Genomic DNA, 23,542 nt, shown 5'->3' on the forward strand with positions numbered 1-23,542 from the left:
TTATGTGCACATAAAAGTGAAGGGCTCAAGACTGATTGGATTTCTTCCTCCTACTGCTCAGTAGGGGCTTTGGTAGTTCTGGTTTCAGCCTCTGTAATCCACCCAGTGATCTGCTGCCCCTCTCACCCAATTGGCTTTGCCTCATCCAGACATTGTGGATCACAGTTATTATGATAGATTTATTGGGATTTATATGTGCTGTGGAAAAGACACCCACGCCACCGCCTTCCTATAAAGGTTTAGGTTTCAGCTGGAAAAGAAAAAGCTTGGAAAGAGTAGGATCTCATGTGGGTTTGCAGAACAGTGGACTGGAAGTAGGTGCAGCCAATCGAGTCAAATGGAGTCGTAGATCTGTGATCAAGCTTGGATTTGTGTTGGAGGAGGTCAGATTCCGTGTGTCGCCATGAACAATTCCACTGTCGTAAATCAAACAGGATGTAACCCTTTGACTCAGACTGCATGGAGAACGGGAGGGGCCAAGGGGTTGTCTGCGCTTTGAACTGACCCCTGGCTGTAAATGAACATTTTCTCCTGCTTTATGGGATCAAGCACAGAGAGAAAAAATGAACAGAGAGAGTCAGAGAGAGAGACATGTTTATGTCTTAATACAAAATACTTGGCAGGCTGAGGTGCCTAAAAGTGAATTAGTACATGTGTGTGTGGGCAAGTCTTTCGTCCCACATGGACAAGAGTTTCCATCTCCACCAGTACACCGGACAGACGTACATGTGGAAATGTGTTTTGGGAGGTGAAAGCAGACTCTATTCATGCAGGATCGGAGCAAAGGGGAGGGGAAACGCTGTAAGTAGGCGCGGGCTTCTTTGCTCGCTAAAAAACGGCTCCCTGCTTGACTATTTCTCTTCGTTGGCAGTGAAATTGAGCGACTCGAATCTGGCGACCGGGCTCCAATCTGGCGGCCACATGTACAGCTTTGGCTGCGTGTGTCTTTTCATGTTGAACTGCTGTTATTGCAAATGCTCGGGTTCACCGCAGTTGCTCCGAGCAGAGCAAATACTTTGCATCAAACACAACTGCAAAGACAAACTCGTTCACGTAACAAGCCAAGACAAAACCTCAAAACCATAAAAAAAAGGACAGCTTTTCCTTCAGATTCCTTTGGGAAGGTGTTCACACAAATCACACCCTGACTCAGTGCACCTCTGTCAGGATTTTAGTCATTATTTTATGTACATGGGTGGTCTGTATGAGTAATGATGCCCTTTTTTTGTTGCAGGTGTGTGTGTGTGGGTGTTTGTCTGTAGTGCTAGTGTTCCTGAAATGAGATGTGAATATTCATTACGTCTAACACTTATTATTAAACTGCCTCAGTTTGCCCACGCTTCCAGGAGGCAGTAACAAATTGCAGCCTTGGCCCACATATGTAAATTCACCTACTAGGTGCTTTAAAGTCTTATGTGGTCCTTCTGAAACACAGTCACTGGTAAAATATTTATTTAAAGTCACAATCCTTGTCAGATGTTGACAAACGTGTTTTTTTTAAGGGTTGAAAGACCCAATAATGTACTGGAAGGATATAACTTCAATAAATAAAAATACAAGAAGTTGGTTTTATTGTGAGATTTCTGAAATCTTCACAGGTTAGAAATTTAACATAGATATATAAATTCTCAATAATATTTTTTCAACGTCTCTTAAAAAGATGCAGAGAAACCATACAGACATATTTTGTAGCTATTAATAAGGTTCTGACATCGATGTGGCTTGCAATTTCAGCTATTGCTTTATCAGAAAAAGTGCAGTCCAACCTAAGTTGCTAGTTTACTGAAAAGGAGTCTACGTTTAGTCACAGTCCATAAATACTCAATAAAATAAATGTCACAGACATAACTGAAGCTTAATGTTTCCCTGGTTTATTTATTGCACTGCCAGTTTATGCTTATACTGTGGGGCAATTTTCATGTTTGAATACTCAACTGTGTCCCGGTCTCAGCTTTCTAGCTGATGAATTGATCTGAAGTTGAAAAATGAAAATGTTGTTTTCATAATTCTCATAATTCATAATTTTCATAATTTTCATAATTTGTGGAAATCGCCAGTACCACTGGCATAAAAACCCCCCACAGCATAACATTGCCACTACTGTTCCTGACAGGTGGTAAAACGTCCCTAGATGTGGATGCCTCACCTCGACTAATCCAAAGATACTTGGGGTTGTTGGGGTCAGAAAGTTCAGTCTTTGTCTCCTATGATCATGAAACCTTATTCTGGAAAAGGATTTGCCCCATTAATATGAGCAGCTGCAAATTTATGGAGAACATAAAGGTCCTAATTTTGGATCTAGATCTAGCATCTCTTTTCATGCTGATGGAAAAACATCTTCACTGTTGACAATGATGACTGTGTTCTTACAATTTCCAGTTCTTTAGCTGATCCTGAAGTTTCTCTCATCTAATAGTAACATTTTGGGTGAGATGAGACTCAGAGACAAATGAGTGTTTCAGGAGGACCATGATCTCAGGCAGATGTTGGAAGACTTACATTAAGCTTCCCCGAGTCTCCTCAAAGCCCCGACCTTAACCCTGTTAAATATTTGTAGAGTAATTATTTGAAATTTGGGGTTGTGCCAGAAGAACAGTCTGTTTCAATGAACTCCTCCTATTGTGTTAAGCAGCATGGACAAATATCCAGTTAGATTTAGGCCAGAAGCATAGCTTTGAAAAGTGTGTGGAAGTATGTTTGTAGTAATCAATATTTAAGTAGATTTGTGTATATTTGAGCATAATTTTGACCCTGTCTGAATTTTAGAACATTTTCAATATGTTAAAACATGTGCAAACAATTCTAGTTTAGAACATTTCTAAGGTTGTATTACCTATTAAAAGGCCCAAACTAATGTGACATTTATATCTGTTTTGACCATAAATGTGTCTATGTCGATATTTTGTACCAGACTTCACAATAATTCAAATCTAACTTTATGTCACTTTCCTCTCCTGACATCTATCTGTCTAATTCATCCCAGCATGCTATAAAACTGAACCTTGATAGATTATTTTGTTTGCATCTGATCTGCAAAGTCAGATGAGAAGCCTGGAAGGAAAACCACTCAGGAAATCACTTATCTTTATCTTCACATTGGTCAGGGGAAAAATAAAAAGTGCAACAAGAGCAGCAGAACACGATTACGTCGCCATATCTGTCATCTTTGGAGGAAAGATTGATGCCGGGGTGATCTTTGGGGAATTAAGCCTCCCGACCTCTCAGGTGTTTCCTTTCTGATTCACTGGATTCTCCCTCAGCCCCATGAGGGCCTTTAAATTGCCTCTCGCTGCCGAGTAAGATTGATTGGGAGGGATACAAATGGCCGCCATCTAATTGTTTAACAGAGACGCCACACATTAGACCAACAGGATGACACAACCTTGGGTTAATCCTTTTACCAAGTGATGTCTGCAATTCCATCCCTCTCCATCTCCATCAAGACGCCCACCCACCCCAAACCGTCTGCCCGATCTCTTCCCTCCTCCTGCTGCTGCTTCTTCAGCTCAATGAAACCCAATCCATGGCCGGTGCTTGAATTCCAGGCCCGTTTGAACTCAATCCCTGACTAAAAGCAGGGGGTTTGTTAGGCTTAGCTTGAAGCTTCTCCTCCCTGGAGTCCCCAGTCAAAGTGATGAGAATGTATATAGTGTCATAGATAATCCAATCATAATCGTTGGATCTGGGTCCCCTCATTAATCATCCCACTGTAATTTCTTAAAAGGCAGATGGTCTGGAATGAGGAAAGATACAGTAATCGCAGAGGGGCAGAGGTCAAAGACTCCCCCTGTTTGGACCCTGAAGAACAGATGTCCGACACGAGGTTACCTGGGAGTTTGTGGACATGTTTTTGTTTTAGCTGCTGTGGAAAATAAATTAGCTTTCCTCGAAAGTACTGGAGACGTTTTCTTCTTTTTCTCACTGCAGATCATCTGTCATTCCTTCTTGTCTGATTCCAACTGAGTCCTTAAGAGTTTCTCTTGCTTTCAACACTATCTCTCCCATAGCCCTAAATTCCCCTTTGTAACAATGAGAGTGTGCATAACCCAATTTTGGCCCTGTCACACTTCCTGAAGATAAAGGTTTGATTTGTGTGCCGGTGATGCGCCAAGGGGAGGGAACAAGTGTAGGCCGTAATCTGTGCTTTAACCTTCACGTGTTAAAGGCATCTATGCGCAGACAGCGCTGCTGTTTGAAATATGGCCTCATTATCAGCTGCAGCAGAAAGAGCTTAAGATAAGATCACACACTGGAGCTTTAATGAAAACCAATTGATTTTCTCTGTTTAAAGCCAAGAAAAAAACATGAAGGTGTTGAGCTCATTTAACTTCATTCAATCTCTTTGTAGCTATGCAGGTTTTCTCAGGGTGACCTGGCAATCTGCAATGAATGAAGTTAGGAAAAGTGTCTGAGGCAGTTTCATTGAATCACACCATTAGATCAGAAATACACTCCATCTTCGGTAATTCATGTGTTGCACATCCAATTAGTTCAGAGACGCTTTAAAACAATTGCATCATTGTCTGGCCCTGAACTTTGACTTTCCCAGCAGGAGAAATAGTAAGATTAAAAACTGTTGTGCAAATTAGACTTAAATGGATAGATAAGACTTTTTTGAGTGTGTTTCTGTCAATTTATCATCAGTAATAAAGTCCTTATCTGTAGTAAGAAGATGTCACGGAGAGATTGTTGAAAACAAATCCTTTGCCTATCTTAGAGATATAAAACTCAAGTGAAAATGTTCATATCCATAGGATACACCATAATATTAACCAATAGTAAATGTTTACACTCTCTTAGGAAACTGTTGTCAAGTTGCAGTTTTGTCAGTCAAAAACCAACCATGCTAACGTGGTAAAGTAAATTTGATGGACACTAACGGCTACATCAATCTGCCTGATCATCTGTGACTCATCAATCTACTCTAAATCTGCCATCTACTCTAAACAGTGGAGCAAATTGATTTTTCGTCAGGCCGTCATTTGTGCGGCGGTGTCAATGACAGAACATTTCTGTGTTTCTGTTGTTCTCATTCTGTAGCCCTTCTCATGAGCTCTCAAACACATGATGCAATTTATGTCCTACACTGATGTGTGCAAATGCAAACACCGCTAAGCAGAAATAACAACAAACTTAACTACAATTTCTTGCAAAAGCTGTAATGGCCACTATAGAATATTTCCACGTTGACTTGTTTTAAATTGCTGATTGTACAAATCTCTCTGATTATCAATGTTCTGGGATAATTCCAAAACAACCTAAACAGACTGAGAGTCTTTTCAGACTTAAGAGTGGCCTGATAAGTAGCAGGTTATGAGGTAGCTCGACACAGCTGGCTGCCTCAGCAACATTACCTTTTTTGTAGGAAAATGGACTCTCGTTGGTCAAGAAAACACTGACAGATGATATGTTTTCAAATATGAGGTGTTTAGTTCATTTAAAATAAACTCTGGTTCACATATCCTCTTATTTCAGTTTGTTTATGTACCAGGGGGCATAGCGAAATGGCTGTACTGAGACCATTTGCAGCAGGTGGTCTTGACAGACTTTAGAGCCCTTTGTGTATGTTTGATTCAGTACAGCTACCAGGTGTACACGGCTAGAAAAATCCAAATGCTTTCCCAAAGCCAAGTACAGCCACACAGCAAACAAACTAATACACGAAGCATCTTTTTTGTAAGGTATAAAAATCCCTTAGGTCTCCTTGTCCAACCATTTTTTCATTAAACAGTGAGAGAACCAAACTAATGACATGATGAAGTTCCTCGTGTTTTCTATGAACTCAGAGCACAGCATGTTTCCTGCCACCCCAGACACATCTTCCCTGTAAACAGGTTGCATATTATGTCTTTCTTACATATAGAATATGTTAAAAATATTTATTGTCTTTACATATTTACATATGTAAAATAATAAATACATATGTAAATTTGTATATGTAATTTTTTTTTTTTACATATTTAACTTTTTTTTAACATATTTAAATCAACTGACTAGAACAAAAGTAAACAAACTACAGACTGTGGCAAACACACAAAACAACATTAGTGTTTTAAAGTAAAAGTCTAATAATAGAGTTTTCTCCCTCAAAAATATACATTTTCATATGAGATGTTTTTTGAACAAAGACTTTATTTTCTTCATAAGTTCTGCATTCAGATACAATGACTGACACATTTAGTCAAAAAAAACCATCAATTTCCAGTACAACCAAACAAAACAGTTGAACAATAACATCCAAACTATTCGGCGAGCTGAAGTTCCAAGGGATTTTTTTTTTTTCCTTTTTTCCTTCCCCTTTTTTCTATCCACCACTCCATGGAATATTAAGCACAAATGAAATACAAACATGAGCTATGTAATAAAGGGAAAAACTTTTTCAGTTAAACTTTTGCCTACATCTTAACAGAGATATTTGTTAAAATTACCTATAAAATATGTATCTGTGTGTTTACACTTATCTTACTACAATGTTAATTGCAAATATGTTATCAAAGGGTTCCATCTTTTCTTAAATAAATCAGTGGACATATTTAGTTTTGCTGTTATTTTCTCCATTGTATAAACGTTCACTAGTCTCTCTTTCCATTGATTTACAGTAGGGAGTAAAGGTCTATACCAACATACTGTTATCATTTTTTTGGCTACGAGTACAAGGACACCAAATAAGTACTGCTTTTCTTTACTTAAATTACAAGGGGGTACTCCTATATATGAGATGTTTTAAAAGGTTAAAATCCTCCAGCTATGATCTGGCAAACCTTTAGCATGCTAAAGATCGATTCAGAGTTGCTTTTGAACCATAACAAATGGAACATTGACCAACATACTTGATATGTTTTGATTACTTTAACAATGGCACTTGACAAAATGCAATACCTGTTATGGGTTTTTACAATATTTGACTGTGTGATGTGTTTGTAATGTTTTTATATTTTTATGATGTAAAGCACTTTGAATTACCTTGTTGGTGAAGTGTGCTATATAAATAGACTTGATTGACTGATACATTTTCTATTACTTTTCTATCGTAATACGTATGCTAAACTAGACAAAAGCAACAAACTGTACTTCCTTTTTCTCTTTCTTTAATCAGCTCCTTCTCCAGTAACTTCTATCCAGGCAAAGGATATCACCAGACACACCATCTCACTGGCCTGGCAGCCACCAGAAAGGTCCAATGGTGTCATCCTGGAGTATGAGGTCAAGTATTATGAGAAGGTAAGTGGAGCTATGAGAGAGTTTTCACACATCGAAGTTTCAAAAAAGCAACTTTTGAGTAACTTTCTCTTTGTCATCCTCAGGACCAGAATGAAAGAAGCTATCGCATCATAAAAACATCATCTAGAAGCACAGACATCAAGGGCCTCACCCCCCTCACCTCTTACGTGTTTCATGTGCGTGCTCGGACTGCCGCCGGTTACGGTGAATTTAGCGGACCCTTTGAGTTCATGACTAACTCCGGTGAGTCTCATAACAGCTCAGCCTCTCCTCAACTTGTCTTGATGACATCACTGTCATAGAGCAGAACAGGCAGGACACCATGCCAGAATTGCCACATCATTTTATGAACAATCTCACATTGATAGCATCTTTTATGAGGTTTTCTCCTCATCATTTCAGAGTGATCAATCACAACCTGTTGTCTATAAAACATAAATTATGCTGCTCCCCAGAACCTGACTGGCAACTTATGTCTCAGCTTCTGAGCCAGCCACGGTTCAGACTGGAGGTTTTAAGATAGAAGAACCTAGTAACCTTATCGCTAGCGACAGTTCAGAACTTGGCAACAGGTTCTCAGATTGCACCTCTGGCTGGTGTATCACCAATTACAGCGTCCCACAGTACAGACACATAACTGGTTAGTCACAGAAAGATATTTAGAATTTTTGAGATTCCAGTCTGTAGATTGTCACTTAACGGAGAGCATCAGATGTTGATGCTCTGAAAATAACTTAAGCTCTGTAGCATTTTGTATCTATTTATACAATGTTTTCTCAGTCTAGGTGTTATGAAACCATTACAGAAAATTCATGGGTGTTGAAAACACCCATGAATTCATCATTCTGTTGTAGATTTTCTTCAGGGATAAGCTGAACTTAGGTTACACTCTGCAATACTTTTGTAAACAGAGTAGTCTGTTGGGCTCCTGGAGGATTTGCGTCTTTGTCAGTTCTTACCCAAATTTCATTCCCACATGTTGCCATATTATCACTTCCACATCACTTAAAAAGCCAATCTCTGATGTTTAGGCAGGGCAAATCTCTGTCTTGTAGTCAGTCGTTTTTATTGATGTAACTGTTGATTTTATTATGCTCTAAATCAGCACTTCAAGTGGTTACATTTGCTTGCACTTCTCTGTACAACTATAAAATCAGTTTGACTTTGCTGCTGTTTTACCAAAGTGAGCCTTTTATGTCAGTAACTCTGCATACTCAATCCAGCCAAATAACTGTCTGTCTATTATTTCCTAACATTCACCGTCACCTTGTAAAATTCATTGCATGTACATTAAATTAAAGTGACAGAGGTGCACTAAAGACCCAGGTGTCCCCTTTGTGATGCAGAGGCACAGCGGCACATGATAATGACACGGTCAAGCACACATCCTAATGGGTCATCATTGTCTCCCAATGAAGCATGCGGAGCGGCCAATTTTGTGGGGAGGACTGTAAAATGAAGGCAGTGGGAACAAACACTGTGGTGGATAGGGGAGGATGTAGGAGGAGATCAGTTACTTTGACAAACACACAATGCACAGCAGCTCTTTGATGCACAGCAGCTCGGTCAAGCATAATGATGTTGACTTTTCTCTTTGTCTCCTTCTAACATTCCTCACTTTCTACTTCTCTTTTCTTTCCCTTCTTCCACTCTCTTCAAATCCTTTTGCCACAGTCCCAGCTCCCATTATAGGCGACGGGGCAAACTCCACCGTATTACTGGTGTCTGTGGTGGGCAGCGTGGTCCTTCTGATTATCCTCATCAGCGCGTTCGTCATCAGCCGGAGGTGAGCGTCATCCCTTCTTCCCCTCCTCTTTCCCTTCTGCTTTCTGTCTCTTCCTCATTCCCTGCAGCTGAGGGATGTCTTCCTCAGGGGTTGGAAAAAGCAGCTGTCAGGAAAGTCATTCACAAATATGCACGCATCCACACTGCCAGGCAGCTTGTACAACTGGCTCACGTCAGATGAGTGATGACTTGCCACACCGGAGACGTGATTGACAGCTCCGACAGCTGAAGAGATGCAATCAGCGACCCCTCACTCCCTGCCTCCTGCATTCATCCCCCACTTCTCTCCTTCCTTGTTGTTCGCCCCCCCTCCCTCTATCTCCCTTTTCGCTGTGGTAATCACGGCTGCTAGTTATTTTCCCCTGCTGCGCTTTTCTGTCCGCCAGGAAAAAAATACGAATAAGAGAGAGACATATAGAAGGGAGAAAGAAAAAGAAAAAGGAAGAGCAACAGGAGGGACAATGAGATAAGCGGACAATGAAAAGTAGAAGCTGGAATACAGAGAGAGTTAGATGGAGAGGCATCAGGTGGATTTGCAGTGACCCAATCTCAGAGTGTTAACCAGGCAGCAGGACAAAGCGCCATCACACAGATGGGATTACATGCAGATGGGCTGTCTCACCTCAGGGTGTTAACCACACTCCCAACGTGTGTGTGTTTGTGTATTGAAGGTGTAAATGTGTGTATTCTTATGCAGGAAGAAAAAAAGTTTTGCATGTGTGATGACAGAGAGGAGAAATAAATGTCATGTGTTGATTCCTGCCTTTGTGTGCCTTAATATGGACACTAGATCATTGCTTGCATGAGTGTGTTGGTGTTGAGAATGATGATGAGTGAAAGGGGCAGTTGGTTGTGCATGCGTGTGTGTGTGTGTGTGTGTGTGTGTCCTCTTTTATTTCCATGCGATTGCCTCTCTCTCCAGCCAAGCAGGTGGTTGTCTCGGCCCTTTTTTATATGCATGCGATGGCCGCTGTCTTTGTGCTGCTGTGGCCAGACTGTGATTGTAGGGAGGGACTGCAATCACGTTGCCGTTTACCATCATTGCACAACCATTGCTCAAGGACAATGTCTCACACATGTGGTCATTTCTGCCACTGACCTGTACATCAATATGAACACAGATGTCAGGCTTCCTGAGGGATTTTTAGAGCATTTTTGTGTAAGAATTAATTCATAGTTTTTTCTTTTTGTCCTCCCTTTTTCAAGTCCATCAAGCGGTCCTATCTTTAATGTTCTTCCAGATCATTTCCAGCTGAATGCCACTGTGAATCCTGTAAAGAAAATAAAGTACAGCTTTTATTAATGATGCTCTGTCTGGTAACACGAACAGGACAACTGACTGGTTGCTAAAATTCCAACTTTCACTTGCATTTGCAAGAAGGTAACCGCAGTACTGTTTAGTGAGGTACTGAATGCAGAAGACTGAAAGATAGATATTTTTATTATCAGTTTGGTGTTCAAAAGTACCATCATAGGAAGCAAAAAGATTTAAGCTAGGTTTATAGTTGACACATTGAACAGGGCACAAGGGGTGCCTGCCAAATGGGCCGACCGTTCCCCTGGCCTCGCTTGCTGTTGCAGCACCGGGTCTGGACTTAAATGCAGGACTATAACTCAGCCTTTAAAAGCCATATCTGGACTTCGTTCAGACTGAAAGAGAGTCAAACTTTGACAGATAACAGGATGGCTAAGCAAAGCATAACAAATAGCTCTGTTTTCTCCTTTCAAACTTTGAACCTCTGTTATTTATGGAACATACAGGACTGGAAATGTCTGTAGCCTTTTGGAATCTGGATGTTTTGGCAAACACCTAAGTTATTCAATGAGCACCACAAAATGTTCCCTTTGTTCTTAATATAAACACACTAGAAAAACTAAAAAATAATATTTTAATGCCAGTGTTATACTACATACATTATTATTTAGGTCAAAGATTTACAAAAATGGTGATCGAAAATTTGTTACATATTCTAATTGCTATGTCGCTAACAATAATAGAAAATGTTTCTATGTTACCAATATGCATTTACTTGTCAATTCTTTGTGATTTTCAAGTTGTCAATACATATTTTATCCTCTGCATAAGTCAATTTGATCTAATAATAATAATAATAATAATAATAATAATATTGACTTTCTTTGAAAAAAAAACTGCAAGGTTTATGTTAAATCAAATTAAAGGTCAAAATTTGACCTAATTTTTTTTATTGTAAAATAAAATAAACAAAATTAGATTTACCTCATACTCACTTGAGTGTTTATGTGGTGTAGCAAACTTCAGAAAAACTGTCAGGCGTTCTACCTTGCTTATAGTTTTTTTCCAGGCCAACTGACACATGTTGACTTCTAGTCTGACTGTAACTCTGAATATGAGATACTTTGTGGCATATTTTGAAAACCGAACATGACTGATTGTCCAGTGTCCTTTTTTGTCCCCAGAAGGAGTAAATACAGCAAGGCCAAGCAGGACTCAGATGAAGAGAAGCACTTACACCAAGGTAACTCATAGTTTGCCGTCCACCTACGCACTCAGTAATTGAAAACCATTAGTGCTGTCAGGTGTGCTCATGTGCATGCACTCTAAACCACAAACGAGTCCCATAAAATGGGGAGAAAAACAAACTATTTGGAAGTTAATGTACTTGCTTGCTAACATGTTTCAAACACCTCATTATCAAGTCATCAGCGTTGTTATTTGCGTACCAGAAGAATTTCAAGTTAATGAGCTCCATCTTCATCAGAGTCCACAACTATGACATAAAAAGCAATAGAGTCACAGTGTGAAGTGATGTATGGAGGGAAGTGAGGAGGCGGAGGAGGAGAGGATCCAGAGAGGAAGGCAGTGTAGCCTGCAGCGTGATGGAAATAAAGAACAGATGGGGGGCAGAGAGCAGAGTTCCCTAAATGAATGAACCTCACCCTTTCTTTTTCTGATTTTGCTTCTTTCCTTACCAATCCTTTCTTTTCTCAGGAGTCAGGATATATGTTGACCCCTTTACCTATGAGGACCCGAATCAAGCCGTCCGTGAGTTTGCCAAAGAGATTGATGCTTCCTGTATCAAGATCGAGAAAGTTATTGGTATCGGTAAGGAAAAATGCTTTGCTTGGAGTCTTTAAATGCTTTCAGACTTCACTTTATTTTTAGAGCAATACTAAAACAGTGCTAGAAGACATTTGTTATACCTTAAGAGAAGTCACGAGGCAGAAAAAAAAGTCAACACAAGCTAAATATTCTGCCTGTGCTATTCCTGTGGCCAGAGAAAAGTCATCCAATGACAAAATAATAAAGCTAAAGAATCAATATCCATTTCCTCTTCTTTTTCTGCTCCAATGGATAAGAGGAGGAGGAGGCCAAAAGGGGATTAAAAAGACCCTGATCAATGTTAAAAGTGGAACCCTTCAAATCTGCAGACACGCACACATACACATAGACACAAACACTTTTTGATTTGATTTATAGTACCTGAATCAGAACATTCATTTATCATTGCGCCACATCTTGAATGCAGCCTGTGTGTTCTCAGGAGAATTCGGTGAAGTCTGCAGCGGTCGCTTGAAAATGCCTGGCAAGAGGGAGATCTGCGTGGCCATAAAGACACTGAAAGCCGGCTACACTGACAAGCAAAGGAGAGACTTCCTGTCTGAGGCCAGCATCATGGGCCAGTTTGACCACCCCAACATCATTCACCTGGAGGGTGTGGTCACCAAATGTACGTTCAGTATGTGGCTGTTTCCTTCTTTTAGTATTAAAATAGATGGGTGGGAGGGATTGTAATGAAACTCAGCTCCCACACTCTTAACATTTATACACACAGTTACTGTGATATCATTATTAGAGGCATAGAAAGGTCATTCATTTCTGCTGTCTCCGGTAAAAAAATCTAACAATAAATCATAATAAATTACATATTTCAGGGAAGGTGATCATGGGGACTAACCAGTCTCTGGCATCAGCCAATAGTATACATTTCTGTGCTGATATTTGACAGCATGTGCAATAATTGAGTTTATGCAATGCCTTGCAAAAGTCTTAGCAGCCTTTTGAATTCTTCACATTTTGTTTTTTACAAGCTCAAAATTAACAGCTAACTGAGCATGACGATGTCATCCATCAAATCCAACAGGCTGGGCAAGAATAACATGAATTAAAGAGTCATTGTTGAAATGAAGCAGAAGAAGCCCTGATAGCGTTTTGCTAAAACCCATGTAGAAAACGCAGCAAACATGGAAAAAAGTGCTCTGATCAGATTAGACCAAAATTAAACATTTTGGCCTACATGCAAAATGCTACGTGTGGCAGAAAACCAACGCTACACCTCACGTTGAAAACTGGATCCTCACCATGACACTTGATGTTGGCAGAATCGTGGATTTCTTTGTTGGGGACACAGCAGCTATTCAGAAGTGATGCTTAGATGGATGGAGGGAAGTACAGGACAATCCTGGCAGAAAACCAGTTTGTAGTTCCAGAAGACTTTCAGCACGACAATCAGCCAGAGATATAGAGGGATTGTTAAGATTCGATTTGGTTCGGATCATGCCTAAATTCAACTAAGAATCTGTGACAACTCTTGAAAATGTCCCAAAATGTTTTGTGTCCAATCTTTCTAGGATTGAGCTACTTCGTACAAAAGAAAAAAAGCCTCTAGATGCAAAGCTGGTACATACCCTCAAAGACTTGCAGTTGTATTCACTAGGAAAGGTGGTTCTACAAACTGTTGGCAAAGGGGGTTAAACACAATTCATCTCTTCATACCATGCATCATTTCCTTCCACTTTGCTGTTTTGTACTGATTTATGTTGGTTTGTCAAATGAATCACTAAAATACATTGTTGTTTGTGGTTTAACATAATAAATGTGAGGGAAAAAAAATACAGAGCATGAAGACTTTCGGAAGACACACTATAATGTGTGCTGTATGGTAGAGGTAGGTTTTGTCCAGATGGATTGGGTCCTGCCTTGGGGTGGGGGAGGCAGTGTTAGAGGTAGCTGGGCATTAGGATGGGGTGTGTTGGAGGGCTAATGGGTCCAGGAACAGGCCCTTCAGCACAGCTCCAGACTCATTAATCATGGTGTCAGCTGTAAATGTGTTTGGGGTTAGGGAGTGATACCCTATCCCTTCCCTATCTGCTTCTGCATGGTCACAGAACACCGGCCACATTTCTCTCCCTCTGCCCTTGGCACTCTCCTCCTTTCTCTACTTCCCCATCAACCCCCCGTCCCCTTTCACACCTTCGCTTCATGGTATTTGTGAAGCTATAGGTGAGTGCATGTGCAAGCATGTAGGAAAGTCTTTTTGGCGGTTACCATAGCTGATGGCCGGCCTAACGTAGATGGATGAAGTGTCTGAATGCATTGCGACACAACAGCCCAGCCATATCTTAGCTAGATAACACTGTCTCTACCCCTGTCATACTCGTTCGCCTTCACACACACACAGCAATGGTGACATGCACAGACACAAGCACACTATTTGTCCTGCTGGAGCTGAAAGTGTACAGTGGCACAGGCAGAATTGCTTATCGCCTGTCACACTGCTCACCACGCAGAATGACCTCTCAGACCCTGACAAAGGAAGAAAGACAAAGTAAAGGGGGAAAAGAGGGAGGAAGGAGAAGAAGCTGCAGATAAGTGGTGGCCAAGAAAGGTGCAAACAGTTGCAGAGAGGAATAGGCAAGGAAATAGTTAGGAGCTGAGAAAAGAGAGAAAGCAGGAGTGGACAGTGGTGGGACAACTGAACTGGCTGAGAGATGTAGAAGAAACAGATGACTTGCATGGCTGTGACAAAGGCCAACACGAATGCCGAAGCAAAGAGAACATCCAATAACTCCCACTCTCTCCACCCATACTTTTGAGAGCTTGATACAAGGTTTGGGCAAATGAGTCCTTCACACTTGAGAGTGTCAGTGGAATCTATTAAAAATCCATTATTTGAATTGCATTCCACTCTCCATTACAATCAAGTTAAAAGGAATTCTCAATTTGGCCTCAGTTTGCTGGCATGTCCAACTGAGCCAATTAAGGCTTATTAATAATGGAGGAACTCCAAATAGGCACTAAACTCCATAAATGTGCAAAGATCTGTCACTGAAGACTGCTGGCTGCAGTCCACCATCCTGAAGCATGTGTATACTTAGTGTTTCTATCATGTCAGTGTGTAATTAAAATCTAGCCTCCATTAGAGCTTGAAATCAGATGTGATATGTTTCAAGGCTGATTTACATAAACTTGGAGAACGCTAATTTCCAACCGATCTGCTCTTAAAAGCAGACTGTGGTGAGGTGCAGGCGTTACAGAGCCAGCGTTTCACCCCCTGATGTGTTTTCCCCAAACTCCACGGTTTTGTTGGCAGGTGATAATCGGTCCTCTGACGCAGCCCCTCGCCCAGAGTTCATTGCCAAAGGCAGCAGGGCGTACTCAGTAAACAAGGAATTAGCATGCAAATGGGCTGAAGGGAAGAGGGCGGGGCTGGGAAGGCGAGAGTTTAAGGTCACAGGTCAGACGCTCCTCAGAGTTTATTGCGCAGCTGTCAATCACCGGCAGCCCCAGGCCAGGGGCTTGCAACAAAGAGAACAAAGATGGCCGACAAAGAAGGTCCCTACTTCTCCTCCAACTTTAGTTCCACTTCCTCTTTCTGGGCATCACTGGAGTCCCCCATAATTAACAGAGTGCCAATCATGCAGCATGTAAGGGGCTAACTGACGGCCTCTTGGTGTGGATGGAAACCTGCTTTGGGGCCGAAGAACTTCACCTTGAAGACCCTAGTTTCCAGTTCCTCAGCTGGCTTTCTGCTCCTTTTCTTATTCTACTGGGTCACAAAACTTGTCCAAGCAGCAAGATTTAAATAAATAATATTTTTTAGTGCTTTGATAGCTCCTCAACGTTTTTACATTTTTGTCACTTTACAATGAAAAAACCTCAATTATCGTAGTGGGATTTTATCCGCTAGCTAGACCAACACAAATGGGAATTCTTCTTGTCCTTTTTTTTTTTTAGAATCTGGCTTTTGCCATTTTTCCATTTTGGGAACATTTGTGAGTATTTGTCATTTTAAATGAGTCTACTATCCAAGCCTGATTGTACCTCTGTAGCGCTTCCAGAGGTACAATTGGCCTTAGGCACACATCTTCCTTATTAATAAAACCGTTGGAGATCTGGATTCATGTTTAGTGCCATTGCCCTGCTGGAAGTGGAATCTTCACAGTCTTTCACAGCTGTTTGCAGGTTATCCATCAGGATTTTCCCCATACTTAACGTCTTATACTCCATCCCATCTCTGCTGAAGAAAAACATCTGAACAACATGATGCTGCCACCACCACAATGTTCCCACTGGGGGGTGGTGGACAGTGTTCAGCGGCATAAAACATCATATCAGTGTTCACCAGAGTCCATTAATTGTCCATTGCTCCTCAAAGAACACTTGCATTCTTTTTTTTTTTTACAGAGAATGAATTAATGTTTCCCAGTTATTAGTTTTATGAAGACAACTGGTTGCATTTGTTTTTATTTAGGGATATTAGAGTAGAGGAGGCTGGAGGAGAATGGTGAATACACTGGTGTGGGTCGAGTTGAAATGGATGACTAAAAACGGAATACAAATTTGCAGCTTGCTGTCACTATGCTGATGAACACAACCCCCTCCAAACACACATACAATCATGTTTAACTCCCCTTCCTTCACACCCTCCCTCATTTGTAGAGACCAACGTTAAGCAGGGACCCATCGGGAAACGTCCTCCTGTTCTGCCGTCTGCCTCGGCTCAGATAAAGAAACAGCTCCCCGCCCCCTACAGAAAAGAAAAGGTGAAAAGAGGAGTGGCAGGGTTCAAAGGGGAAAAGCGTCTGAGTGAAAAATGCGGAAGAAATAGGGGAGCTAGCCGAGAGTGACAGATGCGTTCAAATTTGACATAGAAGAGAGAGGGCAACGAGTGACATAAGTATGGAGTCTGGGGGGATTCTGGGTGTTTGACTGCTGTCAGACTATCCACAGTGTTTCCAATCTCACACCATATTTGCATAAACACAAGATGGTCTGAGTTTTACTGTGTGTGTGGAGGGGTTTTGTTTTATTGGGGACATTTCTGAATGTGCAGGGAGACATGATGGCCGGGGAGAGCTAATTAAGTCACCATGGGAGCAAGATGGACGGCCTGACTGTCAAACATCCTCTCACACTCAAATGCATACACTCCTTCAACATCCCACCTGCTGTGTGGAGCTGTGATGTGCATCAGTTGCCACCATAATCATCTGCCGTTGCTTGTCCCTTCTCTCTCTCTCCTTTTTTTCTCCAGGTAAGCCGGTGATGATTATCACGGAGTACATGGAGAACGGATCGCTGGATGCATTCCTGAGGGTCAGTCATGCGTTTCTCTGCGCGCGCACTTGTGCACGGGTGTCAGTGTGTGACACGACTGTAGCGATGCCATCTTATCTCTGTAATGTCATCCGCTGAAATAACAAGTGTTGGTTCACAAACATCGACCCTAATCCTTATCCGCTTTGATCAACTCATGCTTTTCCTGACAAGGAGGTTTCACCTCTGTTTTTCAGGTTCACTACACGCGAGGTGCTCACTGATCCCAGGCAATACGCAGAACATGCTGGGAAAGTAGGCTGACATTTAAAAGAGGAATTGCAAAGACTAGTGACTGCTGCAAATACCTTAATGCATTAGATATTTTAAACAAAAATACATAACATAATCTAAAAGTAGCTCCTTTTTCAGGTGTCTGACTTTGGCATATTGAGTATTAAAGTTGTAACATTGTCATTTATGGTTGTCATTTTTTGTTACTTTATATTTCTTTATGGAATAATTAATTCAGAAACACAAGTGTATTAATATGGCAAAGTCATGGAATAGCAAGACTTTGCAAAGTTAAGGTTACCAAAATCCTTCAACTTTTCATCAAAACTTGAGATGGAATAGGAAATAACCAGAATTTCCTTCAGTTGTATAGAGCGTACAGTAAAACAGCGATGCTGTTGCTGTTTACTAACAGAAGGGTATCACAGTTTTCTCATTTTTACAAAAAAACAAAAAAAGACACTAGAAAAATATACTTGTCATGAACATTTCCAGGTCCAAAAAGAGGTCAGTCAAGAATAGTTTGGACAATGTGGCTTAAAATTTGATTTGAAACTTAATTCATGAAGATTTCACACCACTTATACAGTACACTTTGGACTCTTGTTTTCATCACAAGAACCTGCCCAGTCGACCTACCCTGCAGGTTGTTCTGTATATGTATGTGATAAAGCAGAAAAAAATCGTGTACAAAATGTTGCAAACCAGGTTTACACAATTCTAAGATTTTCACATTTCCAAACCACACAAACAATTCATCTCCTCAGGGGGTTTTTGTTTTCTTTTTCTAAGTGATTCAAAGTCCTGATATCTACAACAGTGGAAATGTCTCTTTTTTTTTTTTTTTTTGCAGAAGAATGATGGTCGCTTCACAGTCATCCAGCTGGTTGGCATCCTGCGCGGCATTGCGTCAGGCATGAAGTACCTGTCAGACATGAGCTACGTTCACCGCGACTTAGCTGCTCGCAACATCCTGGTGAACAGCAACCTGGTGTGCAAGGTCTCTGACTTTGGCATGTCACGAGTGCTGGAAGACGACCCGGAGGCTGCATACACCACCAGGGTGAGTGTGTGAGCATGTCTCTTTTGCATCTGTGTGCCCAACTGTGTATGCGCCGGTCACCTTATTTGTCAGCTTTAATTAATCAGCCCGGCATCCAATTACAGGGAGGCAAGATCCCCATTCGCTGGACGGCCCCAGAGGCCATCGCTTACAGGAAGTTCACCTCAGCCAGTGATGTGTGGAGTTACGGCATCGTCATGTGGGAGGTGATGTCATATGGCGAGCGACCATACTGGGACATGAGTAATCAAGACGTAAGTCTGAGGATACATGATTATGTGTAACAGCTCGTAAATAGCAGACAGTCTGTATTAGTTTTATCATTTCACCTTAAACAGTAATTTAGATAAGAATGTAAAACATGCAGCATGACCTGGTTTCTGTGACATTTATATGATAACACAAAGTTGAATTTCTCTTAAACCAAATGTTTTCTCAAGGAAACGTAGATTACAAGTAATTACATTTCCTTTAAAAAAGGAAATGTACCAGAATCCTGGGAATTAACATCAGCATCCATCTAATGTTTTGCTAGGTGATCAAGGCTATTGATGAGGGCTATCGGCTGCCTCCACCCATGGACTGCCCTGTGGCTCTCCACCAGCTCATGCTGGACTGCTGGCAACGAGAGAGAGCTGACCGGCCAAAGTTCGGACAGATCGTCAACATGCTGGATAAGCTGATCCGCAACCCCAACACCCTGAAGAGGACTGGGGGAGAGACCGCAGTCAGGTGATGGAGCGAGACCGCAGAAAATGCGATGCTGGGATTACGGTTTTTATAAGACTAGCTCTTTGATAATGTTGATGCTAAAACAGATGCTAAGGTTGTGAACACTTAAGTTCTAGCTTTACAAACAAATTATCAAATGAGAACCCGATTTAAAGCAGTATTCATAAGACAGGAGTCCCATTTTTAATTTGCACCAAGCCATGTGAGGGACACAATTGGAACAAAGTGCTGTGGTTGAACTGAGTCAAATTTTAGAATTCTGTCCAACAAATAAAACACAATGCGCACCACTCAGTCTGACTGAGCTTGAGCTTTGTCACAAAGAAGACTAATGAAAAGCCTTTATTTTCCGGACAGCACATCAACCACACAATGGGGAAACACAGTTGTTTGAGTTTAAAATATGTAATTAATTATGTACTAACCACTAAACTCACATAATGCACTCAATATATTATGTAGTTAGTATCTGGCCACACACGCCGACACACGCTCACATCTATGCTTTTTATTCACATCACCATTAAACATTATCCAGCAGCATTTTGCGGCTGTTTTCCGCACAGATACCCTCCCTAATGGATTTCTCTGCATACTCACATTAATGGCGCTGTACATTCAGGAATGCAGCCGCTCTAACAGGAGGGGAGAATTACGATGTAACAGCTAGTTAGAAACAAACACGACCCTGCAGCTCCGCCACCATTACTCTCCGGCGGCTAAAAGCGTTAAGAATGACCTGTGTGTGTTTACAGACTCGGTGCGGAGCAGCAGGAGTCTGTTTGACTTTAACGAGTGTGTGAGCGCACGCGAGCGAGCTTGCGCAGACTCACAGTCACCTAATGGGACGAGGGGAGAGCTAGGAGGGAGTCCTCGTAGAATAATTAGCGGGGCTGGATCCTATAAATGAGGCCTTTCGCAGTTACGGACCAAGAAGCGTGTGTGGGTTTAAAGGGATCTCGGCAATCATTCTGTTCCCACCTAATGAGTGCAGGTGACTTAAAGGGTCCAACGTTACCTTACTTCACCTCAGCATGCGTTTTTTTATGGAAGAGAAGATCGTAAAAAGGGTAAGAGAATATGGAACGGTGAGAAAGTTACCAGAGCGGGACGACAGTGAATAAGTCATTGCCTCCATGTAGATTTTTCATGGTTGAGAGGACTGTTTCAACAGAAAGGAGAGAAGCAGCAAAAAAAAGAATGGGTGGGCGATTCAATGATGAATATGGGAAGGTGGCCGGGGACTCAGCTGTGCTGTAAAATGCACCTTCATGAAGGGGTTATATGTTTTGTGTAAAATAAGGATTAACTAACAGTGTCGGTCACATCAGGGAGGAACTGTGTTGAACTTGGCCTGCGCTCTGGTAGCACCCACAAGGCCGGGACGCAAACCAGAGGCGACCCTGACAGATGTGCGCTTTCCCTCAAACCAGAACAGCTAAAGAGAAATGTAGCGTGGTGATTTTCACAGCCTGTGGGTAGTTCTCCATCATCATACAGGATGTAATATTCATCACACAGCAGAATGAGAGATATTTTTTCATGTAGCGCTGATGTTGTACAGAGCTGTGGAATATTTCCCCTTTACAAACTTCTTCTCTCTTTAGTTTCTTCCACACTGAAATGTTTCAGATCAGCAACACAATCCTAGTGTCAGACAAAAAAAACCCGAGTAAATAAAAATGTCAGTTTTCAAATGAACATTTTCTTTATTTTGGGAATAAAAGCTACTCAAACCATCCTGGGTTTGCATGAGACCCTATTTAAACCTAATAATTGGCCACAACGATCACCATCAAGTTTGGCATAGCTAGCAATGAGCTTTTTCCATTGTTTTGGAAAATGTCTTGTCAGTCAATTGAATATTTTACTCTGAGGGATCATCAAAAGGTTTTCTGGTAAATGTGAGACTCATATTTGTGATGTTTTAGTTTGTCACTAGTTTTCATCTCTGGAATATGTGTACATTCATATTTGAAGTCAGTTTGCAGACTTCTTTAGATGTTATAGTTTCGATTTATGACTTGGGCAGAAGATTCAACACAGTTAATAAGAACAGAGCTCGAGTGGAAGATGATGGTATTTACTAAATAAAAAAAGATAAAAATATATATATTTTTTCTGTCTTCCACCCACTTTAGGCCCAACACCACCCTGCTGGAGCCAGGGAGCCCTGAGGCATCCTCCGCAGTGGGCACAGTGGAGGACTGGCTGCAGGCCATTGGCATGGAGAGATACAGCGACAACTTCACTGCAGCCGGCTACACCACTCCGGAAGCTGTGGTCCACATGAAGCAGGAGTGAGTACAAACGGTGGTAACAGAGAAAAAAGGAAGAAAAATCTGGACAAAAGGAAGTAAAATTGATTCATAATAATAATTTATAGGTTTTTTTTAAGTGTCTATGACTTTAAATAGCTAGTAAAATCCTTAAATATATCCTTTAGCATTGATCACACTTGTTGATGAAGAAATAATCCACATTTCTAAGAAATCAAAGAACTTGATGTTCCCCATAAAGCACTTCATATCTATACCTGTGTGTTTTTAATACATAAAGACATGACAAAGATGGAGACGTTAAGTTCTTTATTTGCTTCCTACATATCCTGCTGATTGGTGACTATTTAAAACATTTATTTCTGCTATGTATTGAAAATACATTAGTGTTTTTTAGTAAATGATGCATCGATAGTGCCAACATATAGCTTTATATTCATCTATTTGAACACATTCTTGTCTTTAATCCTTTTCTTTTTTTTTTTCAACCATTAGGATCACAGAACAAGTTTTGCTTGCTTGTAAGAAAAAAATACTTATACAAACAGGGAAACTGTTTGGCCAATTCCCATGATGTAAAATTCATCATCTAGATAGTTTTTTGCTTTCCTGTAGAGTTCTAAACTTTTCTTTCTTACATGTTTTTCAGGGACATGGCACGCATAGGCATCTCCTCTGCCGCTCATCAGAACAAGATCCTGACCAGTGTCCAGGGTATGCTGTCCCAAATGCAACAGATCCAAGGCAGAATGGTTCCTGTCTGAGAGGAGGAAGCAAAGGAATCAAAGACATTTTTTTTTCTTAAAAAAGAAAGAAAACATAACAAAAAAATAAATAAATATAAAAAAAGAGACAAATAAACTATGAAGAAATAGTTTACCTCATCAACGCACTTTAAATTGGATCTAAAAGAAAACAAGACCTTGATGAAGAAAAAAAAAGGTGTCTAAACTGGCACTTTTTCAAAAATCTGACCTTTACCTTCCCCTTTTTGTTGTTTTGGAGAGTGGAACACTTCTGTCTGCAGCATTTTTTGGATCCACGGGGCGAGAGGCTGAAAAAGTGCTTCCAAGAGGCCAATCTGGAGTGCCTTTAAAGGTCTGGAAGGAAGGAGGGAGGTATTGGGTTCTGACATTTCTTCCTCCTCTTGGGCAAACAGTTATCTCTTGGAACTTTCCCTTTGGAATACTCCAAGGAACAGACTTTTTGAATTTCCTGTGACTGTGTTTATAGTACATGTCTTGTTTCTGCGGGACTCAAAGGCTGCCCCGGCCACCATTGTTCTCTTTCTCTCCGTCAGCTGGATCTGTTTGATATCTCTTGGAAAGTGGAGGATGCTACCCTTGAATATCTCAGAGGTTGAGGGCTGCAGTCTTTGGGGAAATGCTGGTGCAGTAAAAGCTTATTTCAAGGAGGGTTTTTTTTTTTTTTTGTGGTCTTGCCTCTCTTCTGACCCTGTTTTTCTCCCAGAATACCAGATTTTGCTGCCCGCTGGGCATTACTGAGAATGTCTTTGATCTTCCGAAGGAGACTTCCCACACCCCTGTCTTCCCAAAAACAATCCCTCCTAAACCTTCGACAAACACACACTTTGGATTCTTCCATTTGTCTCCCATCGGAATGAAAGCCCTCACCTCACTGTTACTGCAGGAGCTACAGACTATTCGTAACCACTCTGAATGGACGCTTGTTCGGAACGCCTGAATTGGTTGCATAGACCTGAGGCAAGATGATGGATTTTACTTTCTCTCAAAAGGACATGTGGATATAAATGGAAACGCAATCATCAGCTACAAGTAAAGGAAAGAAAAGAAAACAAAAGAAAACAAAACAAGAAAATATTGGAGGATTACTGAAGCTGTCATCAGG

At 41.1% G+C, this 23,542-nt stretch overlaps 1 protein-coding gene across 3 annotated transcripts in view; it reads left to right on the forward strand.

The window, feature by feature from the left end:
- epha4l (eph receptor A4, like) overlaps nt 1–23,542 on the forward strand; it is a 65,118-nt gene that overhangs the window by 37,794 nt on the left and 3,782 nt on the right. The window contains exons 6-17 of one of the 3 annotated variants that reach the window (XM_055028002.1): nt 7,097–7,221; nt 7,305–7,464; nt 8,896–9,007; nt 11,449–11,504; nt 11,978–12,091; nt 12,531–12,725; nt 17,304–17,365; nt 18,453–18,662; nt 18,767–18,916; nt 19,198–19,394; nt 21,536–21,694; nt 22,323–23,542. In XM_055028002.1, coding sequence (XP_054883977.1) covers nt 7,097–7,221; nt 7,305–7,464; nt 8,896–9,007; nt 11,449–11,504; nt 11,978–12,091; nt 12,531–12,725; nt 17,304–17,365; nt 18,453–18,662; nt 18,767–18,916; nt 19,198–19,394; nt 21,536–21,694; nt 22,323–22,437 — 1,655 coding nt within the window. In that variant the 3' untranslated portion in view covers nt 22,438–23,542. Of the gene's footprint in view, nt 1–7,096; nt 7,222–7,304; nt 7,465–8,895; nt 9,008–11,445; nt 11,505–11,977; nt 12,092–12,530; nt 12,726–17,303; nt 17,366–18,452; nt 18,663–18,766; nt 18,917–19,197; nt 19,395–21,535; nt 21,695–22,322 lie in introns of all 3 variants that reach the window. The other 2 variants (XM_055028001.1, XM_055028003.1) reach the window with 2 other exon arrangements.

Source organism: Poeciliopsis prolifica, unplaced genomic scaffold (genome assembly GCF_027474105.1).
Source record: "Poeciliopsis prolifica strain line A6 unplaced genomic scaffold, Auburn_PproV2 SCAFFOLD004, whole genome shotgun sequence".
In the NCBI taxonomy this organism is placed as follows: Eukaryota; Metazoa; Chordata; class Actinopteri; order Cyprinodontiformes; family Poeciliidae; genus Poeciliopsis; species Poeciliopsis prolifica.